At 41.4% G+C, this 27,046-nt stretch overlaps 1 protein-coding gene across 8 annotated transcripts in view; it reads left to right on the plus strand.

Moving 5' to 3' along the window:
- khk (ketohexokinase) overlaps window positions 1-21,323 on the plus strand; it is a 37,789-nt gene extending 16,466 nt beyond the window's left edge. For 3 of the 8 annotated variants that reach the window (XM_033022366.1, XM_033022364.1, XM_033022365.1), the window contains exons 4-10: window positions 1,124-1,258; window positions 2,011-2,145; window positions 6,856-6,928; window positions 15,088-15,234; window positions 17,927-18,015; window positions 19,996-20,150; window positions 21,003-21,323. In XM_033022366.1, the coding sequence (XP_032878257.1) occupies window positions 1,124-1,258; window positions 2,011-2,145; window positions 6,856-6,928; window positions 15,088-15,234; window positions 17,927-18,015; window positions 19,996-20,150; window positions 21,003-21,088 (820 nt within the window). In that variant the 3' untranslated portion in view covers window positions 21,089-21,323. The remainder of the gene's footprint in view (window positions 1-1,123; window positions 1,259-2,010; window positions 2,146-6,855; window positions 6,929-15,087; window positions 15,235-17,926; window positions 18,016-19,995; window positions 20,151-21,002) is intronic. The other 5 variants (XM_033022370.1, XM_033022368.1, XR_004412298.1 and 2 more) reach the window with 4 other exon arrangements.
- The last annotated feature ends 5,723 nt before the right edge of the window (window positions 21,324-27,046 follow it).

Genomic DNA, 27,046 nt, shown 5'->3' on the forward strand with positions numbered 1-27,046 from the left:
ATAATGCATTTATCTGTCCCAACAAAAGTAGGGGCAGCAGTGATCTCAAAGGTACATCACTTCTAAACTTCCTAATATGCAAGCTGCGCCCATTCAGAAGTTGTGTAGGAAGGAACTGCAGATGCTGGTTTAAACCGAAGATTGACACAAAAGCTGGAGCTTTAGATCCTTCTTCAGACACAGTTTTCGGACACAGACACAATCTGACGAAGGGTCTCGACCCGAAACATCACCTATTCCTATTCTCCAGAGATGCTGTCTGACCCACAGTTACTCCAGCTTTTTATGTCTATCTCCCATTCAGAATTTGTCCGCCAATTTATTATTTATACACATACATTTCCTCATATACGATCTTGACAAACCCTTTACAAGACATCTTTTCAAATGCATTCCAAAAATTGATAAACATTCCACCTACTATATTATGCAATTGTTACTTAAAATACTATCTAAATTTGTTAAACACATTTTAACTTTAATAAACCTGTGCTGGCTAACCTTGATTAATTCATGCATTTCTGAATTTATATTAATAGTGCCCCAGAGGGCAGTGGAGGACAAGTCACTGGAGGATTTAAGAGACAGTTAGATAGAGCTCTAGGGGCTAGTAGAATCAAAGGATATGGGGAGAAGGCAGGCACGGGTTATTGATTGGGGACGATCAGCCATGATCACAATGACTGGCGGTGCTGGCTCGAAGGGCCAAATGGCCTTCCCCTGCACATATTTTCTATGTTTCAGCATGTGTTGGAATTGAAGGCATTGAACAATGTCAATTTCCAATTCAATATTTTAAGAAGTTCATGTGTGTTAATGGTGCATATTTCCAACTGATAAGATGGCTGCATTGTATTCAATATTAATATAAATAATGGATTGATTTTTAAATTTACAAAATATAATTACATTTTTTTACCATTCTTTAAAGTGGTTCATATTCACATTATAATAATTTGTGTTGGAAGTGGCAACCTGTAAGTTATGTACTCAGGTACATTTGTGTCCTGTAGTTTGAATGTTAATTATTAATCTTTCAGAGGTTGAATTGATAGTCATCCTATCAATGTTAACCTACTCCCTGAAGTTATTTTCTAAAATATTCCCTCTATAAATATCTCAGTTTTATTTATGATGACCTCAGACGATATGGGATTGCTGTGCCCAATGTGATTGTTCATGCAGAATCATCTTTCCCAGCCTCCATTATCATCAGCAACATAAGCAATGGTTCACGCACTATCCTTCACACAAACAGGTTTGTATGTGTTCCCAGAAAGCAGCTCAAACTTGCAAACAAACAAAGGAAAGACTCGACTCAAAACAGAATATTGACAGATTCTCATCATGTGGTCAGCAGAAAAAGGTTATATTTTGAAAGATTCTTGTCTGAGTTCTCTGGTAAGGAGGGATTCACAGGTTTAAAGATTTCAAGTCAGAACATCACACAACCTTTTCAGCATCTTGAAATTGGTCATTGGAAAGGCTTTGGCTATGCTTGCAACAGTTGAAAATAAACATGTTAAAATCAAACTTTGCTCACCTGTAATCTCTCACTAATTTTGAGTATTAGAACCCAAATTATACTTCAAAAATCCCAGATCTATTTGGTGTCGCAGTGTGTTAATTGTAGAAGCACAGGGTGCTCTATTACTTAGAAGGTACATATAACTGCAAATTGTTGTTAAAACAAATCTTAGTTGTAGATGTTCTCATCAGGAAGGGGGTAGAGTAATTATAAGATTAATAACACTATCAAAGTTGCCTGATCGATTACTCGAGGTTATAATTAATATCAACAGCCAGTTCTGGCAACAACCTAGGACATTAATTTTGACTTCAACACTATTAAGGTCTGGTTAAGCAGTGAACATTTCTTCAAAGGTAAGTCAATTTCTTGTGGCCAACTTCACAAACCAGTTGTCAGATACTTTTATTTTGTAAATAACCAATAACAGCAGATTTTCTTCATCTTTGTTTCCTCCGCCTTTGCCATTTTGCATGGTGAAGTTTCATAACAGATGATTTTCGCAGCAGAGGTGTTAATATATCCAATATTGTGTGCCAGCGTGTGGGAGTTAATCCTTGTGCCTGCTGCCTCGTCAACATTACCAATGGCTCGCGAACGGTCATACTGTCCGACATGTAAGATTTGTTGTCACTTCAATTCATATTACATATACGATAAAATGTGTGGCAATGCAGAAATACTCCTTTCATGGCCTTTTAATATTATAAGTTGTAAAGAACATTGCTTTTGGCTCAATGAGTTAAAAAAATGACACTGGATAAATTACTGAGCTGCATGTTATGGCAGGGTTCCATTCCGTGAGCGGTTCGTAATCCGAGCAGTTCACGGCCACAAACTGAGATTCCACACAGCAGAAGATGCCAGCAGCCCTGCCTGCAGCTGTCGGCGAATCTACACCGCTGGTTTCTCAAATGTTTGTTTGTATTTACAGGTTCCAAGTTACGAACGCAGATGAGTGTTCGTAAGCTGGGTAGGTCCTGTCCATAGATGCAAAAAGGTCCATGTCAAACTCATACGGTGTGTTTTGGGTTCACTAAATAAGATTGTACTGAAGATTGTACTGTACCCGAAATGTCACCTATACGTTTTCTCCAGAGATGCTCTCTGACCCACTGAGTTACTCCAGCTTTTTGTGGTTGTCTACGATTGTACTGAAGACAGGAATAAAATAGTTTGGAGTTGGTCTCAGTGTCACTAATTGTGGAATTGAGGGAAGAAAACACTTGTGTTTCTTATTCATGACCATTATTCTGTGATTACCACCTACCCCCCACCCACACCCCACCGCACTGCTGGCATGATGCAGAACCGGATGGTAGGTGAAGATGGATTCAAACTCTGTGTCCATGACCTCTCTTGATGCAGTTTTTCTTTACATTCTTTAAGCCACACACAGAAAGACATAGAAGAGCTGCCTTCATTCTACAACTCACGATCAACTCCCACCTCACTATGTGTTTGAAAGGAGAACTATAAATCTATGAACATTTTCTGAAGTGTCCTAATCCAACCTCTACTATTAGAATAGTTGACAAAGTTTCTTGCAAACAAAAATAGTTTTCAAGCCTCTTATTTTGTATTTTCAAGACTTGAATAATATTGTTCCATGAATATTAAGGACAAAAATTTGAAGAGAAGGTTATGAAGCAGCCCCCATTAACCCAAAAGGTGCCTTTCCATCCAGGCAGCACCTCTAGAGGGAAGGAATGGGTGACATTTCAGGTCGAGACCATACTTCAGACCTGATGCCTGCCCCGCTTAGTCACTCCAGCATTTTGTGTCTATTTTTTGTGAAATCGTCGCCAAGTCTATGCCTGGTCTCGCCAATGTAAAGGAGACCACATCGGGTAAACTGGATACAGTAGATGTTAGGGGAGGTGCATGTAAACCTCTCTCACCTGGAAGGACTGCTGGGATCCCTGAGGGAGAAGATTACATGTCCTGCAATTGCAGGGGAACATATCCGAGGAAGGGGTAGTTTAAGTATGAAGGGATGAGTGAACCAAGTAAATGTCTTCTGTAACCTCTCTAATGCCTCCACATCCTTCCTGTTCTGGGATGACCAGAATTGCACATATACTCCAAATGCAGCCTATCCAAAGTCCTATAGAGCTGCAGAGTGACTCTTATACCCAATGCCACAACAGATGAAGGCAAACATACGATACACCTTTTTTACCACTCTCTACTTGAAAGTGGCAAAACTTGTATTGCCTCTTTCAAAGAGCTGTGGATGTGGACCCCAGATCAATGCTGTTAAGGGTCTTGCCATTAACTACGTACTTTCCCCTTCCATTCGACCTTCCAAAGTACAACACCTCAAACTTGTTTGGTTTAAACTCGACTGCCATTTCTCTGTCCATTTCTGTAGCTGTACTATATATCTCACTGTCTACTTTGACAACCAAATATTGTAATGAATGGTGTTGATGAGGGCCAATTAACAGGAACAATTAATTTTCTTCCCCTGTCTAGTTAACATAGCACACAATCTGGATGAATCATGTTCAATGGTTTGTTTCAACGAGCTTCAAGTATTAATGACTGTTATATTGTTGCGCCAGCAATGGCTGCCTCGCCAACAGTCTCACTGTCCCTTCTTTGTTGTTTTTTTTAGTATGTTAAATGCATGCTTTAGTGTTCATTAGCTTGTTTTATGTGGGTGGTTGGGGGGAAACTTTTTTTAATCTCTTACCTCGACGGAGAAGCAACTTTTATCCATATATCTCCGTCCGCACTGCCGTCTAACATCGAGGAGTTGGCAGACTTTGCTGGAGACCGACTTCAGGAGCTCCAACCGCGAGAGCCTGCGGACTTACCATTGTGGAGCTCGCGGTCCCTGGTTAGCGACCTACTTTGGGAGCTCCAAACCGCAGGAGCTTCAACCACCCTGACGTGGGAGCTTTGATCGCCCCGATGTGGGGGCTACGACCGCTGGCTGTGGGAGCTTCGATCGCCCCGACTGCGGATGCTTGCGGGAGAATAAATAGGAAGAAGATTGGACTTTATTGCCTTCCATCACAATGAGGAATGTGGGGAATTCGCTGTGGTGGATGTTTATGTTAACTTTTATGCAGTTTTGTGTCTTGCTTTTTTTTAGTATGGCTGTATGGTAATACCTTAATTGGTACATGTGACAATAAACTGACCTTTGAACCTTTAGTATCAATTGAAGCAATTGCTTGTCAATTTCTAAAGTAAGTGGCTTCCCATGGTGAAACTTGCAGCCTATATTTCTAGGAGACAATGGCACCTTTTTTTCCAAAACATTTTTTTTTCAAGGCTGAATTTCATTTAAATTTAATAAATGGAAGGGAGCTCGCTTGTATGTATGGAGCACCCATAAAGTGGCATTCATATTGCATGTGCACCTGAATTTGTTTAAGTTTAAAAAAAGTATCCTATACTGTATATCTGCATGTACTGGTTACAGTTGAAATATTCCTTACCCAATAGACTGTGTATAATTCACCATGTAGATAGAAGTAGTTCCCAAAGGTAGCCCAGCACTGCAAAAGCAATTAGGCAATAAATGGTTGGCTTGTTTGTAGCGTCCATTGTCGATAAAAAAACTCGATTTTTTTTGCCAAATATTTATCTTTCCTTTATTGCATCCATAATCTTTCCCTCAACTAATTATGTAAACAAAATTGAGTAAAGATTATCAGACACCTGACATTGTTATCTTATGAATTTCCTGGCTGTACCTTTCCTGCACTTGGGGACAAATGAAAGTGTCCATTATTCACTTAGTATCCTTAAAAGGTGTATTTCTCCATGTCACATGTAACATTTATCTTCTGCATGGCACCAAAATCAAATATATACGATTTTCAATTCAATAACATGAAAAATCATGGCTTGAAAATTTTAACAAAAAAATAAATGACACATATAATAAAAGATAAAAATTAAGCCTGCTTTGTTTACAGGTTAAGCAATCGACTCTTCAATTTCTGCATCTATCACTTGGTGTTTAGTAATTATTGACATTAGCATGAAAAAACAAGATGTTACAAAAAATATTTTTAAGACTCCAAACTAAATTGATAAATTAATAGCATGCATGGAACTGCTTTCCATGTGTTTTCAATTCAGTGCTGGTGTGACTTCAGGTCTGATTTTTAAATTTGTGATTTGATTTGTGTTTGGAAGGAAGTAGTCGGAGCCACTTCAAACTTCTTCCCGTTGAACTTTTTGTCAGGTGGGTTTTTCAAATTCAACAGGCAGAACAGATGCTTGAAAGGCCAAAACTGGCACTACTTCAAAGGTTAATAATTAAATGAGGTTTTTTTTTAGAACCTTTTGATAACTTGACCTTTAACCATTGACTTAATGCCAACTGATTTTGGCTTTGTGTTTGTTCAGTGACAGCGAGTCTCATAATGAGCTTGGCACTGAGAGAACTTTGCAATAAGTTCAAAACCTAAATAAGAATTTGATAATTATGAGTTAGTGGAGTTCAGGAATTTTGAAAATAATGACATCATTTGCAATAAAACTTGTATAATGAACTGTCACAGTTAACATTTACATCTTTAAAATGAACCATTATTCTAGCTTTGCAAATTAGACTCTGGATGCACACTGATCTGCCATCTTACACGTGTAAAACATTTATTAAAGAGAGGGAGTCATATATAGTGCTAAACTGATAAAGAATCTTATTTAGTACTGGCCAGATATTCATCCAGCGAGAGATAAATTCTCTCCATCAATGGCCAGAATTTTGTTTGTCTCCTGCCAAACTGACTAATGTTTAGCGTGACTGTCCAAATGAAAAAAATCAAGGTTTTTCATTACCTTTCTGGAGAACACTGACAAGAATTCTGATTTTTTAAAATATATCTGTTTTTGGGCAACTGCTCAGCTCACAAAGGAGCTAATTACCACCACGGCACTTGGGTAGAATGGAGCCTGAGGTAGTGCCTGCACACTTGAACGCTCACAGTGATCAGGACGAGATGGTTAGTTAAGAGACAAGGGAAAGAATTCAAGATCAGATGGAATGGTGAACCTTAGTAATTGAAGGTAACAAGATGTTTTCTATAAAATGTCAAGTTCAAAATTGAATGCTTCAGTAATTTAATGCATGTAAATTAAATGCAAACACTTAAATTTGCTTGATCCTCATTTTAATTATGTTAATATAGTACTTTTCTGTAGTTAATACATTCTTCAGAATGTTTTCTATAATGTAACTTAAATTTGGAAAGCATTATATGCCAAAAATATGACATCTTGTAAAGCTTAATTATCTTATAGTGAAACTGAAATTCTGCAACACCCATTTTTAAGTTTGATTTAAATCTGGTTGCATCTAGGAATTTACCAAATGTTACTTCAGAGGATTTTAGGAAAGTTGATCTTTCGCAGTACAAATGGATTCACTGGGAGGTAAGTGGTGGCTTTTGTAATCAAGCAGTTTATATAATATTGGTGTTATGACTTTTCCTACAATGGAAACAAAAAGTTGTTTTTCCAGTTTTCTCTGGAGCCAATGGTGATGCATTTCTTGGTCCTTCAGATTCCTATTAAATCTTTTCCCCTTTAATATTTACCAAGTAATTGCCTTTGATGTCTGAAAAAGGAAAGGATATATAAGCACTGAGGCAAGACTGTTAAGTATTGAGGGAACTATGCACTATGATTATATTCACTTCAGTGGTCCAAGAACAGGCAAATCTTAAACCTGTCTTTGTTTTTAAGAGCAGATTTTGTATTTATGTGATAGTCATAGAGTCATGGAGTGATACAGTGTGGAAACAGGCCCTTTGGCCCAACTTGCCCACACCGGCCAACATGTCCCAGCTACACTAGTCCCACCTACCTGTGCTTGGTCCATATTCCTCCAAACCTGTCCTATCCATGCACCTGTCTAACTGTTTCTTAAACGTTGGGATAGTCCCAGCCTCAACTACCTCCTCTGGCAGCTTGTTCCATACACCCACCACCCTTTGTGTGAAAAAATTACCCCTCAGATTCCTATTAAATCTTTTCCCCTTCACCTTGAACCTATGTCCTCTGGTCCTCGATTTCCCTACTCTGGGTAAGAGACTCTGCATCTACCCGATCTATTCCTCTCATGATTTTATACACCTCTATGAGATCACCCTTCAACCTCCTGTGCTCCAAGGAATAGAGATCCAGCCTACTCAACCTCTCCCTATAGCTCACACCCTCCAGTCCTGGCAACATCCTCGTAAATCTTCTCTGAACCTTTCCAAGCTTAACAATATCTTTCCTATAACATGGTGCCCAGAATTGAACACAATATTCTAAATGTGGTCTCAACAACGTCATATACAACTACAACATGAACTCCCAACTTCTCTATGCAATACTCTGACTGATGAAGGATAATGTGCCAAAAGCCTTTTTGGCCACCTTATCTAACTGCGACTCGACCTTCAAGGAACTATGCATCTGTACTCCTAGATCCCTCTGCTCTACACACTCCCCCGAGACCAACCATTCACTGTGAGGGTCCTGCCCTTATTAGACGTATGAAATGCAACACCTCACACTTCTCTGTATTAAATTCTATCAACCATTCCTCTGCCCACCTGGTCAATCGATCCAGATCCTGCTGCAATCTTTCACAACCATCTTCACTATCTGCAAAACCACCCACTTTTGTATCATCAGCAAACTTGCTAATCTTGCCCTGTATATTCTCATCCAAATCATTGATGTAGATGACAAACAGTAACGGGCCCAGCACCGAACCCAGAGGCACACCACTAGTCACCAGTCTGAGAAGCAACCTTCCACCATCGCCCTCTGCTTCCTTCCATGGAGCCAATTTACTATCCATTCTGCTATTTAAAATCAGGATTTGGTTTACACACAAACTGCATTGCAGATCACAATTGTTATATTATTTCTAATAAAGACCTTGCAAAATTTCTTTGGCTTTAAACAGGCTTTTGTAAAGCCATATATATGAGTTTCAGTAACATTTCTAACCAACATAGTGAATAAAAACATGGTATTTCCTGATGAAAATGAGATGGGAAAATGCTGACTATTTTTATTCAGTGGTGAAGAGGTTTTGGAGTAAACCCTGAGTACCAATTGGCAGGTATAAAACTGTTATTTTCTATTTGTGCACCAGAAGTTTTAAGGAGTCTTATTCTAAAAAAATGAAACCTTTTCCAATTTTTAACAAATACTTTTTTCCCTGAACAAAAACATAATAACCCTGACCCCAAATTTCAGATATTTTTTCACCCGTCTTCACATTCTTGAACCACTCTACCCCACTCTTTCAAAATATCACTATCCCATCTCTTTTGATCCACAAGAATGGGTCTGACTGTTCAAACCTCCTTTTTTATTTATCACCGAGTCTGGTCATGTCATTTCTCAAATTTCCATCCAACTTCTCCAAAATTCAGTTTTCAAGCTATTGTCAACAATTGTCTATTTCTGATATTGTTCATGGTCAAACGTTGCATCAAATCATTTGAAATTTCGTAAGTAAACATTGGTCTTCAAAAATGCATATAAATTAGTGATTTATTTACAATCTAAAATGGGCAGTCACCTTCAAATCAACGGTTCTTTCACCAATAATTACATTTTGGTTATGAGGAGTAACACATCTGGACTTTATGATTATATAAAGATGTAACAGTGTTAGCAAAAAAGCTATTTTGTGGTTACATTTCATTGCATTCCAGTGCTTCTCTAACTCACCTCATGCGAGATTGAAATATTAATGTAAAATTAAATGGGTCATTTATGATATGATATGATCCTGCTGTTGTTTTCACACAGCCTCCACATGCTTCAATGGTAGACCCTTGAGATGATCAGTGCTGATGCTCCTCCTCCATGTTTAGAAATCACAGGCCAGGATTTGGCTAATACCCTCCGATCCAGGCAGCATTCTATTGAACCTCTTCTGTCATTCTACAAAGCCTTTAATGGGGTGAACAGAACTGCACAGATTACTCCAAATGTGGCCTAACCAAAGGTTCATAAAACTGCAACATGAGTTCCTGACCCTTATATTCAATGCCATGACCAATAAAGGCAAACATACCATATGCCTCCAATGCCACTCTAGTAAATGGGATGCGTTTAAACGTGAGATGACAAGTTCAGGGCATGCATGTTCCTGTTAGGGTGAAGGACAAGGCAGGTGAGAGTAAGGAAGCTGTGATGATGAAAAAAATGAGGCTCTGGTCAGGCAAAAGGAGGTATGGAACATGTATAGGCAGATGGGATCAAGTTTATCCCTGGAGGAGTTTCGGGAACTAAGGTGCATTCTTAAGGAAATCAGGAGAGCAAAGCGGGGGCAGGAGATAGCTCCGACAGATATTAATGAAAATCCTTACAGATTACATGAAGGGAAACAGGGTAACTAAAGAAAGAATATGGCCCCTCAGAAACAAAACTTTTAACTCTGTGCTGCCTGTTGTACATAAACATGAGGATTGGGGAACTTTGGACAGTTGTTGAAATGGGAGAAATGCCCTTATGGTTAAGGCGCATTAAGCTAGGGTTACATTACTGGGCTAAACTTTGTGGGTGTAATGATACCTTCCCAGCAAGGTGTTTGTTGCAAGAGGTAGATGATGGTAACAAATATAACACATTTTTTGTCATTATAAATCAGTGGGCTAAGAAGCTGGGTTTGGAACAAGGGGGTATTATAGAGCATACAATATGGCTACCTGTGCCCTATTGGGTTCTTCCTGAACTGTTTATTGAGCTTGCTTTTCTTCAGGAAAAAGATAAGCGCGAGGTGACTCCAAGAATAGTGGAATATCTTAATTCAATCAGTGAGAGCACTTTGATTGTTTTTACAGATGGATCTAAAGATCCAGTTAGTGGGAGAGCTGGGTTTGGAGTGTATGTGGAGCAGCTTGGGTTGAAGATTGGCCGGCGCATTTCTGATGGAAGCTCTGTTCTCACGACTGAATTAATGGCAATTCAATGGGCTCTATGGTGGATTGAGGAAGCCAGTTTTAGTGAAGTCATTATCTGTTCTGATTCTGCAGCTGCTCTTGAAACTTTAAGAGTAGGGAAATCTAAAGCACGTCCTGACATTCTAAATGAAATCATGAGTGTGTTTTTTAGAATTGGGTTTGCGTGTAACATCACTTTTTGCTGGGTTCCCGGGCATGCTGGGGTGAGGGGGAATGAGCAGGTGGACCTCATAGCAAAGGAGAGTTTAAGAAGATAAATAGATATCCATGTATTATTGGGGAGAGTGGAACTGAGAGAAATAATTAAAGAGGGCTTAACAAAAGAATGGCAGAGAGGATGGGAAATGGAAGTCAGGGGTAGACACTACTTTTCTATACAATCTGAAGTTAGGAAAATATGTTTCTGTACATCTTTGTCCCGTAGGGACTCAGTTAAACTGTGTAGATTGAGGTTGGGACACTGTGGGTTAAATTACTATTTGTGCATTGTAGGGAAACATGTTTCTGGCTTGTGTGAATGTGGGAGTAATGAGACAGTTAAGCATGTTTTCCTAGAATGTAAAAAGTACAGGGTAGAAAGAGAAGTATTGTTTGTTAGACTGACAGGACTTGGAGTTGAGGCTTTTTCTGTTTCATCTTTGTTTGGACACAGTGAGAAACATCAACTGATATCCAGGGCTGTTCTTCAATTCCTGCAAGTTACAGGATTGTATGTAAGGATTTAGTTCAAACTTTGACCTGTGGAGAGCAGTAATACGCTTAGCAGCGTCTACACTGCCGGAATCCTACAAGAAGAAGTAGAACTTTGGACAGTTAATGGAAATGTCTTGACAGTCCGTATTACGGTCAAGGAGGTGCTGGACATTGGAAGGTGTATAAAGGTAGATATATCTCCTGGGCCTGATCAGATATATGCAAGGATATTGTGGGAAACTAGAGAAGAAATTGCAGGAGCCCTGGCTGAGATACAGTGGCTTGCAAAAGTTTTCATACCCCTTGAACTTTTCCACATTTTGTCACGTTACAACCACAAACGTATTGGGATTTTATGTGATAGACCAACACAAAGTGGTGCATAATTGTGAAGTGGAAGGAAAATGATACATGGTTTTCAAATTTTTTTACAAATTAAAAACTGAAAAGTGTGGCGTGCAAAAGTATTCAGCCCCCCTGAGTCAATACTTTGTAGAACTATCTTTCGCTGTAATTACAGCTGCAAGTCTTTTGGGGTATGTCTCTACCAGCTTTGCACATCTAGAGACAGAAATTTTTGCCCATTCTTCTTTGCAAAATAGCTCAAGCTCGGTCAGATTGGATGGAGAGCGTCTGTGAACAGCAATTTTCAAGTCTTGCCAGAGATTCTCAATTGGATTTAGGTCTGGACTTTGACTGGGCCATTCTAACACATGAATATGCTTTGATCTAAACCATTCCATTGTAGCTCTGGCTGTATGTTTAGGGTCGTTGTCCTGCTGGAAGGTGAACCTCTGCCCCAATCTCAAGTCTTTTGCAGACTCTAACAGGTTTTCTTCCAAGATTGCCCTGTATTTGGCTCCATCCATCTTCCCATCAACTCTGACCAGCTTCCCTGTCCCTGCTGAAGAAAAGCATCCCCACAGCATGATGCTGCCACCACCTTGTTTCACAGTGGGGATGGTGTGTTCAGGGTGATGTGCAGTGTTAGTTTTCCGCCACACATAGCGTTTTGCATTTAGGCCAAAAACTTCAATTTTGGTCACATCTGACCAGAGCACCTTCCTCCACATGTTTACTATGTCCCCCACATGGCTTGTGGCAAACTGCAAACGGGACCTCTTATGGCTTTTTTTCAACAATGGCTTTCTTCTTGCCACTCTTCCATAAAGGCCCGATTTGTGGAGTGCACGACTAATAGTTGTCCTGTGGACAGATTCTCCCACCTGAGCTGTGGATCTCTGCAGCTCCTCCAGAGTTACCAAAACTTGGCTGTTTCTCTGATCAATGCTCTCCTTGTCCGGCCTGTCAGTTTAGGTGGACGGCCATGTCTTGGTAGGTTTGCAGTTGTGCCATACTCTTTCCATTTTCGGATGATGGATTGAACAGTGCCCCGTGAGATGTTCAAAGCTTGGGATATTTTTTTAGAACCTAACCATGCTTTAAACTTCTCCACAACTTTATCCCTGACCTGTCTGGTGTGTTCCTTGGGCTTCATGATGCTGTTTGTTCACTAATGTTCTCTAACAAACATAGAAACATAGAAATTAGGTGCAGGAGTAGGCCATTCGGCCCTTCGAGCCTGCACCGCCATTCAATATGATCATGGCGGATCATCCAACTCAGTATCCCGTACCTGCCTTCTCTCCATACCCTCTGATCCCCTTAGCCACAAGGGCCACATCTAACTCCCTCTTAAATATAGCCAATGAACTGGCCTCGACTACCCTCTGTGGCAGGGAGTTCCAGAGATTCACCACTCTCTGTGTGAAAAAAAGTTCTTCTCATCTCGGTTTTAAAGGATTTCCCCCTTATCCTTAAGCTGTGACCCCTTGTCCTGGACTTCCCCAACATCGGGAGCAATCTTCCTGCATCTAGCCTGTCCAACCCCTTAAGAATTTTGTAAGTTTCTATAAGATCCCCTCTCAATCTCCTAAATTCTAGAGAGTATAAACCAAGTCTATCCAGTCTTTCTTCATAAGACAGTCCTGACATCCCAGGAATCAGTCTGGTGAACCTTCTCTGCACTCCCTCTATGGCAATAATGTCCTTCCTCAGATTTGGAGACCAAAACTGTACGCAATACTCCAGGTGTGGTCTCACCAAGACCCTGTACAACTGCAGTAGAACCTCCCTGCTCCTATACTCAAATCCTTTTGCTATGAAAGCTAACATACCATTCGCTTTCTTCACTGCCTGCTGCACCTGCATGCCCACTTTCAATGACTGGTGTACCATGACACCCAGGTCTCGCTGCATCTCCCCTTTTCCTAATCGGCCACCATTTAGATAATAGTCTGCTTTCCTGTTTTTGCCACCAAAATGGATAACCTCACATTTATCCACATTATACTGCATCTGCCAAACCTCTGAGGCCTTCACAGAACAGCTGTATTTATACTGAGATTAGATTACACACAAGTGGACTCTATTTACTAATTAGGTGACATCTGAAGGCAATTGGTTGCACTGGATTTTATTTAGGAGTATCAGAGTAAAGGGGGCTGAATACTTTTGCACGCCACACTTTGCAGTTTATTATTTGTAAAAAAATTTGAAAACCATGTATCATTTTCCTTCCACTTCACAATTATGCGCCACTTTGTGTTGGTCTATCACATAAAATCCCAATAAAATACATTTACGTTTGTGGTTGTAACGTGACAAAATGTGGAAAAGTTCAAGGGGTATGAAAACGTTTGCAAGCCACTGTATATGAATCACTATTAGTCACAGGTGAGGTGGCAAAAGACTGGAAGGGGTTTAATGTTGTGCCTCTATTTAAGAAGAGCTGCAAGAAAAAAACTGGGAACTATAGACCAGTGAGCCTAACATCTGTCGTGGGCAAGTTACTGAAGAAAATTTGAGGGATAAGATATATGCATTTGTCGTTGATTAGAAATAGTTAACATGGTTTTGTACATGGGAGAGTGTCATGAATCTGATTGAGTTTTTTGAAGAAGTAACCTAAAAGGTTGATGAGGGCAAAACCATAGACGTAGTCTTTGGGCAGAGCTGTAGACATTGTATATATCGATTTCAGCAAGGCATTTGACAAGGTTCTGTACGGTAGGCTGCTCTGGAAGGTGATATCGTATAGGATTCAGGAAGAGCTAGCCAATTGGAGAATTGGTTTTATGGAAGGAAGCTGAAGCTGATGAAGTTGGAAGGTTGTTTTTCGGACCGGAGGCCTGTGACTAATGGGTAGCCTCAGGGATAAGTGCTGGGTCCATTGCCGTTTGTGGTTTATGTTTGGATGTGGATGTGCAAGTCATGATTAGTAAGTTTGCAGGTGACACCAAAGCATGTGGCGTATTTGGCGTATTGGGTTCAGTTTTGGTCACCCTGCTACAGGTAGGATATTGTTAAGCTGGAAAGATTTCAGAAAAGATTTACGTGGATGTTATCAGGACTTGAGGACCTGAGATTGGGAGAGGTTGAACTGGATATGACTTTAATCATTAAAGCGCAGGAGGCTGAGGGGTGATCTGAAAGAGGAAAAGATATGGTGAATATGCAGAATTTTTTACACAGAGTCATGGAATCAAGAACCGGAGCACATAAGTTTAAAGTGAGAGGGCAAAGATTTAATAGGAACCTGAGGAGCAACTTTTCACACAGAGGGTGGTGGGTATACAGAATGAGCTGCCAAAGGAGGTAATTGAGGCAGGTCTATAATAACATTTAAAACACATTTGAACATGTTTCGAAAAGCTTTAGAGGGGCATCTTGGTCAGTATAGACAAGTTGGGCCAAAGGGCATTTCCCTGCTGCATGGCTTTATGACTACAACTCTATCCAAAAGTGGAAACATACCATGAATTTATCAAGTGATGCCTTTCAATTCCGTGAATGTCAACATGCTTAATCATAAACTAACAAAATTACACGGCATGAATCTGTATAATTGTCATTGATACGCAGGGCAGAAATGCATCTGAGCAGGTGGCCATGATACAGCAGGTGGTGCAGTACAATGCTAATGTGTCAGCCGAGCAGCGAATTACTATTTCTGTGGAGATTGAGAAAACAAGAGAAGAACTGTACCAGCTCTTTGGACACGGAGATGTGGTATGTTTTATTCTAGAAATGGTAGAGAAAAACAATTAACATTATATTGGTTAAATTAAATTAGCTGTTTATTATCATCTATAATGATTGCACATATAAGATTGCATTACTGTATCTTAAATGTACTAAATACATTTAAAGTATGTTTATTGCTGCTTTATGGAAAAGTAAGCAGTTGTTTAATTAATTGATGGCCTAGTTAAACTAGTAAATGTTGGTTCAGGCATTAGATATCCTCAATGATCTCCTTTAAATAACACATTCTAATACCCTCCCAAACTACTAGAATGGGCATTTGGCACCAAAGGTTGTATCTCATCTACAGTGCCCTCCATAATGTTTGGGACAAAGACCCATCATTTATTTATTTCCCTCTATACTCCACAATTTAAGATTTGTAATATAAAAAAATCACATTTGGTTAAAGTGCACATTGTCAGATTTTAATAAAGGCCATTCTTATACATTTTGATTTCACCATGTAGAAATTACAGCTGTGTTTATACCTAGTCCCCCCATTTCAGGGCACCATAATGTTTGGGACACAGCAATGTCATGAAAATGAAAGTAGTCATATTTAGTATTTTGTTGCAAATCCTTTGCATGCAATGAGTGTTTGAAGTCTGCGATTCATGGACATCGCCAGTTACTGGGTGTCTTCTCTGGTGATGCTCTGCCAGGCCTGTATTGCAGCCATCTTTAGCTTATACTTGTTTTGGGGGCTAGTCCCCATCAGTTTTCTCTTCAGCATATAAAAGGTATGCTCAATTGGGTTCAGATCGGGTGATTGACTTGGCCACTCAAGAATTTTTTAGCTGTGATAAACTCCTTTATTGCTTTAGCAGTATGTTTGGGATCATTGTCTTGCTGTAGAATGAACCGCTGGCCAATGAGTTTTGAGGCATTTGTTTGAACGAGCAGATACCACTTCAGATTTCATTACGCTACTACCATCAGTTGTATCATCAATGAAGATAAGTGAGCAAGTACCTTCAGCAGCCATACATACCCAGGCCATAACACCCCCACCACCATGTTTCACAGATGAGGTGGTATGCTTTGGATCTTGGGCAGTTCCTTCTCTCCTCCATACTTGCCATCATTCTGATATTAGTTAACCTTCGTCTCATTTGTCCACAAGACCTTTTTCCAGAACTGTGGTTGCTCTTTTAAGTACTTCTTGGCAAACTCTAACATGGCCATCCTATTTTTGTGGCTAACCAGTGGTTTGCATTTTGCAATGTAGCCTCTGTATTTCTGTTCATGAAGTCTTCGGCGGAAAGTGGTCATTGACAAATCCACACCTGAAGAGTGTTTCTGATCTGTCGGACATGTTTTTGGGGATTTTTCTTTACTATAGAGATAATTCTTTGGTCATCAGCTGAGGAGGTCTTCCTTGGCCTGCCAGTCCCTTTGCGATTAGTAAGCTCGCCAATGCTCTCTTCTTAATTATGTCCCAAACAGTTGATTTTGGTAAGCCTAAGGTTTGGCTGATGTCTCTAACAATTTTAGTCTTGTTTCTCAGACTCATAATGGCTTCTTTGACTTTCATTGGCACAACTTTGGTCCTCATGTTGAGAAACAGCAATACAAGTTTCCAAAGATGATGGAAAGGCTAGGTGCTGAGAGCTCTCTTATACCTGCATTAAGGAGGCATTTAAACACACCTGAGCAATTACAAACACCTGTGAAGCCATGTGTCCCAAACATTATGGTGCCCTGAAATGGGGGGGGGACCATGTATAATAGCCGCACCCGCTGAGTTTCTCCAGCACTTTTGTCTACCTTTCTATAAACACAGCTGTAATTTCTACATGGTGAAACCAAAAATGTACAAAAGTACCCTTTAATAAAATCTGACAGTGTGCACTTTAACCACTTGTAATTTTTTTTTCTATTACAAATCCAAAATTGTGGAGTACAGAGGCAAATAAATAAATGATGGGTCTTGGTCCCAAACATTATGGAGGGCACTGCACTGTATAACACTGCCATTGATAATGTAGTGATGTCTTCTAAGATTATGGGCAAAGTCCTACTATGGAGCCTTTAACCTTCAGGGCTGTCACTGCAATAGAAACAGAAAGAGAATGCACTTATTTTTGCACTGATGTTACATGACAATAATACAATTTCACAATGCATTACTGAAGAAATGGCTGATAATTATGTTAAGTATTTGACAAGCAATCCTCATATTTTTGTAAAAAGCAGTGTCAATGGATAAAATGGATTTGCTAATGTGAGAGTGGAGTTCTGAAAAATGCTGTAGTGTCAGTCAGCCCTTGGAGAGATATAAACAAGTAGGACAATATTAACAAAATCTTATTCCATTTAAAGGAGTGTTTAAATCAAAAACGGCCCAAAAATATGAAGCCTTAGATAAACATACCATCCCAGTCATAGTCTAGAAATAGAAAATAATGTATTTTCACCAATTATTATTTAAATAATATACATTTAAATAATGGAAAAATCTATAATTAAAATGAACAAAATCTACCGTGCAAAAATATTTACTTATTTACAAGAATTTTTATTTTTATTTTGTATTTTCACCAATTATTATTATTATTTAAAATAAATATCTGAAAAGAACCAAAATTGAATATATATATATATATATATATATAAAAAGAACAACATCTATCATACAACAAGCAAAGGTATTTATTGTCTGTGCATCCCTTAGGTCTTTGTCGGCAAAGATGTTGCCAGACACTTTGGATTTAATTCAGCATCAGAAGCAGTAAAAGGATTTTACAGTCGGGTAAAACCTGGGTAGGTGTATTCTTAGATCTAAAATCAACTGCTTTTACTTTGCAGTGTTCGAGCTATGATTTTGGATATAAAGACCACTACATTGTGCTTATTGCCACGTTGCCATTTGTTCTCAAGACCGTTGGAAACGTGTGTCAAGTATCTACATAAGTGAACATGCTGAATCTTTGACCCTATCTTGGAGAATAGTGCCAAATTTAGTCTTTAATTCCAATCAGTCCGTGATGATATTTATGCTATATTTTAGCCTCTTCCTTTCCTTTGTCATCAAAATTTATCAGCGTAAACTTCTATTCCATTCTCTATCGTATGTGCAGTAAGCTTTCCTTTTTAAAACATCTATCCTCTTTGAATCAATCATTTTCTGTGATGGCAACTCCAATTCTTATGCAACCGCAGGAAATGCTACACTTGTCGCTTGACTCCGTTCAAGGATCCAAGCAGCCTTTCCAGGTGCGGCAGAGGTTCACCTGCACATACTCCAACCTCATCTATTGCATCCGCTGCTCTAGATGTCAGCTGCTCTACATCAGTGAGACCAAGCGTAGGCTTGGCGATCGCTTCGCAGAACACCTCCACTCGGTTCGCAATAACCAACCTGATCTCGCTGTGGCTCAGCACTTCCCCTCCCATTCCGAATTCGACCTTTCAATCCTGGGCCTCCTCCATGGTCAGAGTGGGGCCCACCGTAATTTGGAGGATCAGCTTCTCATATTTCGCTTGGGCAGTTTGAACACCAGTGGTATGAACATTGACTTCTCTAATTTCAGGTAGTCCCTACTTTCTCCTCCCCTTCTCAGCTCTCCCTCAGCCCACTGGCTCCACCTCTTCCTTTCTTCTTCTCGCCCCCCTCACATCAGTCTGAAGAAGGGTTTCAACCCGAAACGTTGCCCATTTCCTTCGCTCCATAGATGCTGCCTCACCCGTTGAGTTTCTCCAGCATTTTGTCTACCTTCGATTTTCCAGCATCTGTAGTTCCTTCTTAAACATCTTAACCAATTCTTATCTCCCTGGGTAAAAGTCTTTTTGGTGATCTATAGCAATTATCTTCTCTTTGCTGTACCCCACAAATAAAAACACTATCTATCTTTCATCATTTTAAAGAAATTTCTTAAAAATATTTCTGAAATTTCAAGAGAGTGTTAAGGGCCTGTCCCACTTTCCCAAGTTACTCACGAATTCTCCCGAGTTTTCCCCTTGATTCAAACTCGGAGAATGCCCGTAGCAAGTCCATAGGAGGCCGTAGATATATATCGTAGCGGCTCGTTATGCCAGCCGTAGCCACTCGGGGCATCAGGTAAATCGGGACTTTTTTTCCAGCATGCCAAAAAAGTCCACAAGTAAAAAGATAGTCGGGAGTAGGAGTTTGTAGATCACAAAAGTCTTGATTTTTTTTAAGGTCCTTTCAACTCGGCAGAGGACTCGGGAAAGTGGTACAGGCCCCTTAGATTTAGCTCTTAGGGCTAAAGCAATCAAGGGATATGGGGAAAAAGCAGGAACACGGTATTGATTTTAGATCATCAGCCATGATCATATTGAATGGCAGTGCTGGCTCGAAGGGCCTAATGGCCTACTCCTGCACCTATTTTTCTATGTTTCTAACAATAATTTGAAAAATAATTTTTCAGGGGCTGGATTCTCCAAAAGATAAATCTCATTCTCTCCTTTCTTAGATGAAAGATACATAGAATCATCTTCTTTTATAGGTCTAGTCTCACACTTCTTGTACCTTGCGTATAACTTTTTTGCACCATCATCAATGCTACAGTCTTTCATTTAAGATATAGTGATCAGAAATAAAGGTTTTAACCAAGTGATTGGTGTCAGATTAGCAATATAGTTACGTCAACAAAAGAAGTAAACTAATCTCCATTGAGTGATAGAATAGACAAATTACATTAACCTAGATTTGTGCACTCTTATTTCAAATAAATGATTGTAATTATAGTCCATTGAATTGATTTTCTTTTTAACTTTTAGTGCACACCTAATCTGTGCATGGGCTGAGGAAGGAGCTGATACAATGGGTCCTGATGGGCTTTTTCATTCAAATGCCTTTCCTCCTAAAAAGCTTGTGGATACTCTTGGAGCTGGAGATACTTTCAATGCAGCTGTGATATTTGAACTGCATAACGGTAGGTCTGAGTTTGTTGTACTCTCACAAAACCAAGTCAGCTTTTAAGAAGGAAAAACATTTTCTAAATGTAAGCTGTTTCGTGTGAGATTATTACATTGCCTACATTTCATTAACACATTGTCCCATAGAATGGTTTGTCACATATTGGACACAAGCCCTCATTTGGTCATCATGAGCCCCTATCATATTTCAGCTTTAAGAAACTCTTAAGAGGTAATAAGTGAAAGACAGAAAATGTTATATCAATGTGGTTAGTTAATTTTCCCTTACTTTGAAAATGAGGATGATGTAAATAAGACCTAAAATCCTTAAACTTTTTTTTATTCCCCCTTGATACTCCTTGCAGGTAGACTTGGAACATTTAGTTTTGGATAGCACTTGGCACATACTGGCATTCATGTGCAAACTGGATAATTTTGTATTCATCCTGATGTTCAAACTTCCAAAGTTTTTGATTAGAATTGAATTTATGAGGAATGAGATTTCAAAATTATTTTATTTCCTTACCAAGAATTAATAAAGTTGATTGCAGGTTCTTTTCAGTACCACCTCCCTGAGATCAATTAAGTGTACACCAAGTCCCTGATGCCTTCCTGCTGGTTTAAATTACTACATTTTTTGTTGAATATTGTATTAGCATACATGCAGTGGGAATTTTTTTGTGAGATTCTATAAAAACTGCTATAAATTCTAGTATTCTCAATGTTTAAACATTATGCTAACACGAGTGTGATCGAACTATGAAAATATGTGATCTCATAGTGTTTGGCTTTATGTTATGTGGATATACCTGACCCACCATGTTATATAATAGTATAACACTCTGTATTATGTGATTTTTATTTTGCAGGCAAGTCTATTCAGGAAGCATTGACGTTTGGTTGCCAAATTGCTGGGAAAAAGTGTGGGTTTCAAGGTTATGATGGAATTGTCTAAGCAAACCGAAAATCTAATGAAAGAATAGCTACAATTGATTGAAATTAGAAAATTCCACACGAGCAAGATTTTTGATAATGAAGCCATCTGATATGCAAATATATAAAATAGGTTTTGTAAATTTCCTTCGAATGTAAAACAATTTAAAATATAATAAAACCTGCTAGATCTATCATAGATTGAGTTCAACATTTATCATCCTGATACAGCATGATATAATTACAATAGAGATTTTGATGAATCTCAGCATTTATTTTAAGTTAGTCAATGACAGATTCAAAGGTTTTAAAGGTCTGTTTATTGTCACGTGTAACAATTAAGGTACAGTGAAACTATAATTACCATGCAGCCATACTAAAAAAAACAACACACATGTACATAAAAGTTAATATAAACATCCACCACAGCAGATTCCCCACATTCCTCACTGTGATGGAAGGCAATAAAGTCTAATCATCTTCCCTCTTTATTCTCCCGCGGTCGGGGCGGTCAAACCATCCGCAGTCAGGGCGATTGAAGCTCCCGCGTCAGGGCGGTCGAAGCTCCTGCGCCTTGGAGCTCCCAAAGTTGGTCCGTAACCTGGGACCACGAGCTCCACAATGTTAAAGTCCGCAGGCTCCCGTAGTTGGAGCATCAGATGTCGATCCCCGACAGGGACCGCCAGCTCCACGATGTTAAGTCCTGCCGGCTCCTACAGCTGGAGCTCCCGAAGTTGATCCCCAGCACGGGACCGCCAGCTCCTCGATGTTAGGTCGCAGTGCGGACGGAGATGCAATACGGGAATAAATAAATAAATAAAAATAAATCGCTTCTCCGTCGAGGTAAGAGATTAAAAAAAGTTTCCCCCAATCCCCTCCACCCCACATAAAACAAGCTAAAGAAAACTAAAACATTAAAAAAAATAACAAAGAAGGAAAAGGACGAGGCAGACTGTTGGCGAGGCAGCCACTACGGCGAACACCCGGTGAGAAAATCAACAATGAGTAAAGCTGCAATGTAATTACTCCAATTAACTTTAGCCCGTGGAGCGGGTGAAGTACTGGATAACTTCATGAAATTGAATTTAAAGTTTTAATCAAACATACAATTTATTTATGTGATTGTATAACAGAGGCTTTTTTCCATAAATCTTTGAAATATTAGGAATTTTACTTTTCCTGTGGAATTTAGTCTAGAAGGGTTAGTAATTGAAATAGATTAGTCTATTGAAAATCAAAAACTACAGATGCTGGAAATCTGTAATTTAAATGGAAAATAGTGGATACACTCAGCAGGCCAGGCAGCATCAATGGAAATGGAAACATTTGTTTCCAGTCAAAGACTTCACCAGAACTGACATTAGCAGAAAGAGAAACAGTTAACATTTCAGATCAAAGACCCTGCATCGGATCATCTCAGCTAATTCAACTTGAAATATGAACCTTTTTCATTCTATAGATGTGTTCTGAGGGATTCCAAAATATTTTGTTTGAATGCGTCAATAGCTCTCATTGTTAGCTATTTCACTTTTTAGATAGATTAACAGCTGAAAAGTTTACTTACTGGATTCCATATTTTACAAACATTTCAGTATAAATTACAAATTTAGCACTGATTGCTTTGCACGCTGTTTGTGATTGACTGTGTTGCATTCTTTGTCCTCAACTGAGATGCAACCTTGCAAAAGCTAAACTGTGTGTATATACACATAATAATAATAATAATATATTTTATTGTCATTGCACGTCAGTGCAACGAGATTTAGTATGCAGCTCCAACCGATGAAAAAGAAAAGTAAAATAAATAAAGAAGCTGTGTGTCGTGACCATCCAAGGGAGACAGTCCGGGGGGGGGGGGGGGGGTGGGGGGCACTCAGCAGGGCCGGTTCAGAGCCGCTATAGCTCTTGGAATAAAGCTGTTGCATAGATACATACACAATAGGTGCAGGAGTAGGCCATTCAGCCCTTCAACCCAGCACCGCCATTCAATGTGATCATGGCTGATCATCCACAATCAGTACCCCGTTCCTACCTTCTCCCCATATCCCTTGATTGCGCTAGCCCCAAGAGCTCTATCCAACTCTTTTGAATGCGTCGTCAATAAATGAAAAAATATGTAAATTACTTTTGTTTTTGCTTGAATTCAGTTGTCAATATACCCTCATTTAATGTACACCTTATTTATGACTGGAAAATATTCAAAATCTCAAAGTTTTATCTACAAAGTGCAGTGAAAAGAAACAGCGAAACATTTTAATGAGCTTGTAGTTTAAATATTTGACTGCGTAACTTGCATGTGCAGTGCCAATTCCATGTACACAATTGACCACAGTGGTTTGCATCTAATATCTGCTGATAAACTATGGTGGCTCAGTGGTTAAGTTACTGCGATAGATAAAGGTTTGAACTATTGACTAAAGGGCATGAATTTGAATAATATCAAAGCTGATAATTCAAATTCAATTCATTAAGTTCAGTTGGGTGACCAAAACAATGTATTCTTGGTATTGTTGAGCCACTGTTTTTGTTAAATTCTGGTTCACTAGCATCTTTCAGAGAGGCCAGCACTTGCAAAGATTTGTCTGTCTCCACCACAAATGCTTCCAAGATTAACTTTTCCAATCCCCACCTCTTTTTTCCATGTGCTTTAACTGGATGCACGCTCTGTCCCCTTACTCCTTTCCACTGACATCTATATTCCTTCCTCAGACTTCACATACCATGCCTCTTCTATACTGGCCTCCTTAACTCGCAATATATGTATTTTCATTTCTGGCCTTCGTCCAACCATCTACCAATCCAAACACCCCCTCACTTGTATCCATCCATCATTTGCCTGCCATTGTTCTGCCCCACCACTCTTTCAGCTTTTTTCTACCCCTCCTCCACGACAATCAGTCTGATGGAGGATCGCAACCCTAAACGTTGAATGGGAAAAGATAGGTTAGCCATGATTGAATGACGGAGGGGTAGACTTCTGCTCCTATGACTTATGAACTCATAAAACCTCACCTATCAATGTTCTCTAGAAATGCAGCCTGGCCCAGAGTTACTCCAGCACTTTGCGTCTTTTGCTACAGCCCGCCTACTCCACCCTGCCCCAGGTAGCAGCCCCCATGGCTTTACCTTGCACTTAACGTAATTCCCTAATCCTGTATCTGTATACTGCAAGTGGCTCGATTGTATATCTTTCCACTGGCTGGTTAGCAGGCAACAAAAGCCTTTCATTGTACCTCGGTACACATGACAATAAATTAAAACCACAGTCTGCTCTCACCATCCTGCCCCTGGGACCACCGCCCACGGCCTGCCCTTGCTATCCTGCCGGAGGGAGCAGTTGGTGCAGCGCCCAAGGCCTGTTCTGTACACCCTGCCCAGGGTAGAGCAGGTGCAGAGGCCATGGCCTGCTCTCGCCACCCTGCCTCTTGCACTCAACAGTATTCCCCTATCCTGAAGATAGACACAAAATGCTAGTAATTCAGTGGGACAGGCAGCATCTCGGGAGAGAAGGAATGGGTGATGTTTCGGGTCCAGACAATTCTTCAGATAAAACCTGAAACGTCACCTATTTGTTCTGTCCAGAGATGCTGCCTGTCCCGCTGAGTTACTGCAACATTTGTGTCTATCTTTGGTGTAAACCAGCATCTGCAGTTCCTTCCTGCACATTCCCTTATCCTGTATCTGTACACTGTGGATGGCTGGATTGTAATCATGTACTGTCTTTCTGCTGTCTGGTCAACTGAAACCACTACCTGCTCACACCTCCCTACCCCTGGGAGCATGACCCAAGGCCTCCCTGCCACAGAGAGCCGCCGGTACATCACCCACGGCCCACTCTCACCACCCTGCCCTGGGGAGCAGCACCAACGGCTTTACCTTGCACTAAACATTATTCCCTTATCCTGTATCTGTACACTGAATCGTTTAATCTTTCCGCTGACTGGCTGCACTCAACAAAAGCTTTTCACCGTACCTCGGTACACGAGACAATAAACTAAAACTGAAACCACAGCTTGCTCTCGTCACTGTCCCAGGAGCAGCACCCACAGCTTGCTCTCATCACCCTACCCCAGGAGCAGCACCCATAGCTTACTCTCATCACGCTGCCCCAGGAGCAGCACCCATAGCTTACTCTCAGCACCCTGCCCCAGGAGCAACACCCACAGCATGCTCTCAGCACCCTGCCCTAGGAGCAGCACCCAGCCCCAGGAGCAGCACCCATAGCTTACTCTCAGCACCCTGCCTGCCCCAGGAGCAGTACCCCCAGCTTGCTCTCAGCACCCTGCCCCAGGAGCAGCACCCATAGCTTACTCTCAGCACCCTGCCTGCCCCAGGAGCAACAACCACAGCTTGCTCTCAGCATCCTGCCCCAGGAGCAGCACCCATAGCTTACTCTCAGCACCCTGCCTGCCCCAGGAGCAGCACTCCCAGCTTGCTCTCAGCACCCTGCCCCAGGAGCAGCACCCATAGCTTACTCTCAGCACCCTGCCTGCCCCAGGAGCAACAACCACAGCTTGCTCTCAGCATCCTGCCCCAGGAGCAGCACCCATAGCTTACTCTCAGCACCCTGCCTGCCCCAGGAGCAGCACTCCCAGCTTGCTCTCAGCACCCTGCCCCAGGAGCAACACCCACAGCTTGCTCTCAGCACCCTGCCCCAAGAGCAGCACCCACAGCTTGCTCTCATCACCCTGCCCCAGGAGCAGCACCCATAGCTTACTCTCATCACCCTGCCCCAGGAGCAGCACCCATAGCTTACTCTCAGCACCCTGCCCCAGGAGCAACACCCACAGCTTGCTCTCAGCACCCTGCCCCAGGAGCAACACCCATAGCTTACTCTCAGCACCCTGCCTGCCCCAGGAGCAACACCCACAGCTTGCTCTCAGCACCCTGCCCCAGGAGCAGCACCCATAGCTTACTCTCAGCACCCTGCCTGCCTCAGGAGCAACACCCACAGCTTGCTCTCAGCACCCTGCCCCAGGAGCAGCACCCATAGCTTACTCTCAGCACCCTGCCTGCCCCAGGAGCAGCACCCAGCCCCAGGAGCAGCACCCATAGCTTACTCTCAGCACCCTGCCCCAGGAGCAACACCCATAGCTTACTCTCAGCACCCTGCCTGCCCCAGGAGCAACACCCACAGCTTGCTCTCAGCACCCTGCCCCAGGAGCAGCACCCATAGCTTACTCTCAGCACCCTGCCTGCCCCAGGAGCAGCACCCATAGCTTACTCTCAGCACCCTGCCTGCCCCAGGAGCAGCACCCATAGCTTACTCTCAGCACCCTGCCTGCCCCAGGAGCAGCACTCCCAGCTTGCTCTCAGCACCCTGCCCCAGGAGCAGCACCCATAGCTTACTCTCAGCACCCTGCCCCAGGAGCAGCACCCATAGCTTACTCTCAGCACCCTGCCTGCCCCAGGAGCAGCACCCATAGCTTACTCTCAGCACCCTGCCTGCCCCAGGAGCAACACCCACAGCTTCCTCTCAGCATCCTGCCCCAGGAAGCATCACCCACAGCTTGCTCTCAGCATCCTGCCCCAGGAAGCATCACCCATGGCTTTAACTTGTACTATCTGTACACGGTGAATCATGCATAGTCTAGCCGCTGTGTGGTTATTAGCACGCAACAAATGTTTTTCACTGTAACTGGCCACAGAACTCAACTGAAACTGAAACTACGGCTTGTTCTCCACAACCTGCCCCTGGGAGCAACAGCAACAGCAACAGTAACAGCCTCCCTGTCCCGGGGTGTAGTCGGTGCAGAGGCCTAGGCCTAGGCCCGCTCTCACCTCCCTGTCCCGGGCAGCAACGCCCACGGCGGCTTCACTTCATTTCACCGCCTCTGACTTCAAATTCAAAGTGGGCGTCAAGTTGTGATGATGACGGGCAGCGGCTCAGTGTTGACCCGGCGCTGAGAGCGGCGGCGGGAAAGAAGGAAGGAAGGAAGTCCTGGCCAAAGATCGCTCCTCTATGATCTTTGGTCCTGGC

The sequence above is a fragment of the Amblyraja radiata genome, chromosome 6 (assembly GCF_010909765.2).
Source record: "Amblyraja radiata isolate CabotCenter1 chromosome 6, sAmbRad1.1.pri, whole genome shotgun sequence".
NCBI classification, from domain to species: Eukaryota; Metazoa; Chordata; class Chondrichthyes; order Rajiformes; family Rajidae; genus Amblyraja; species Amblyraja radiata.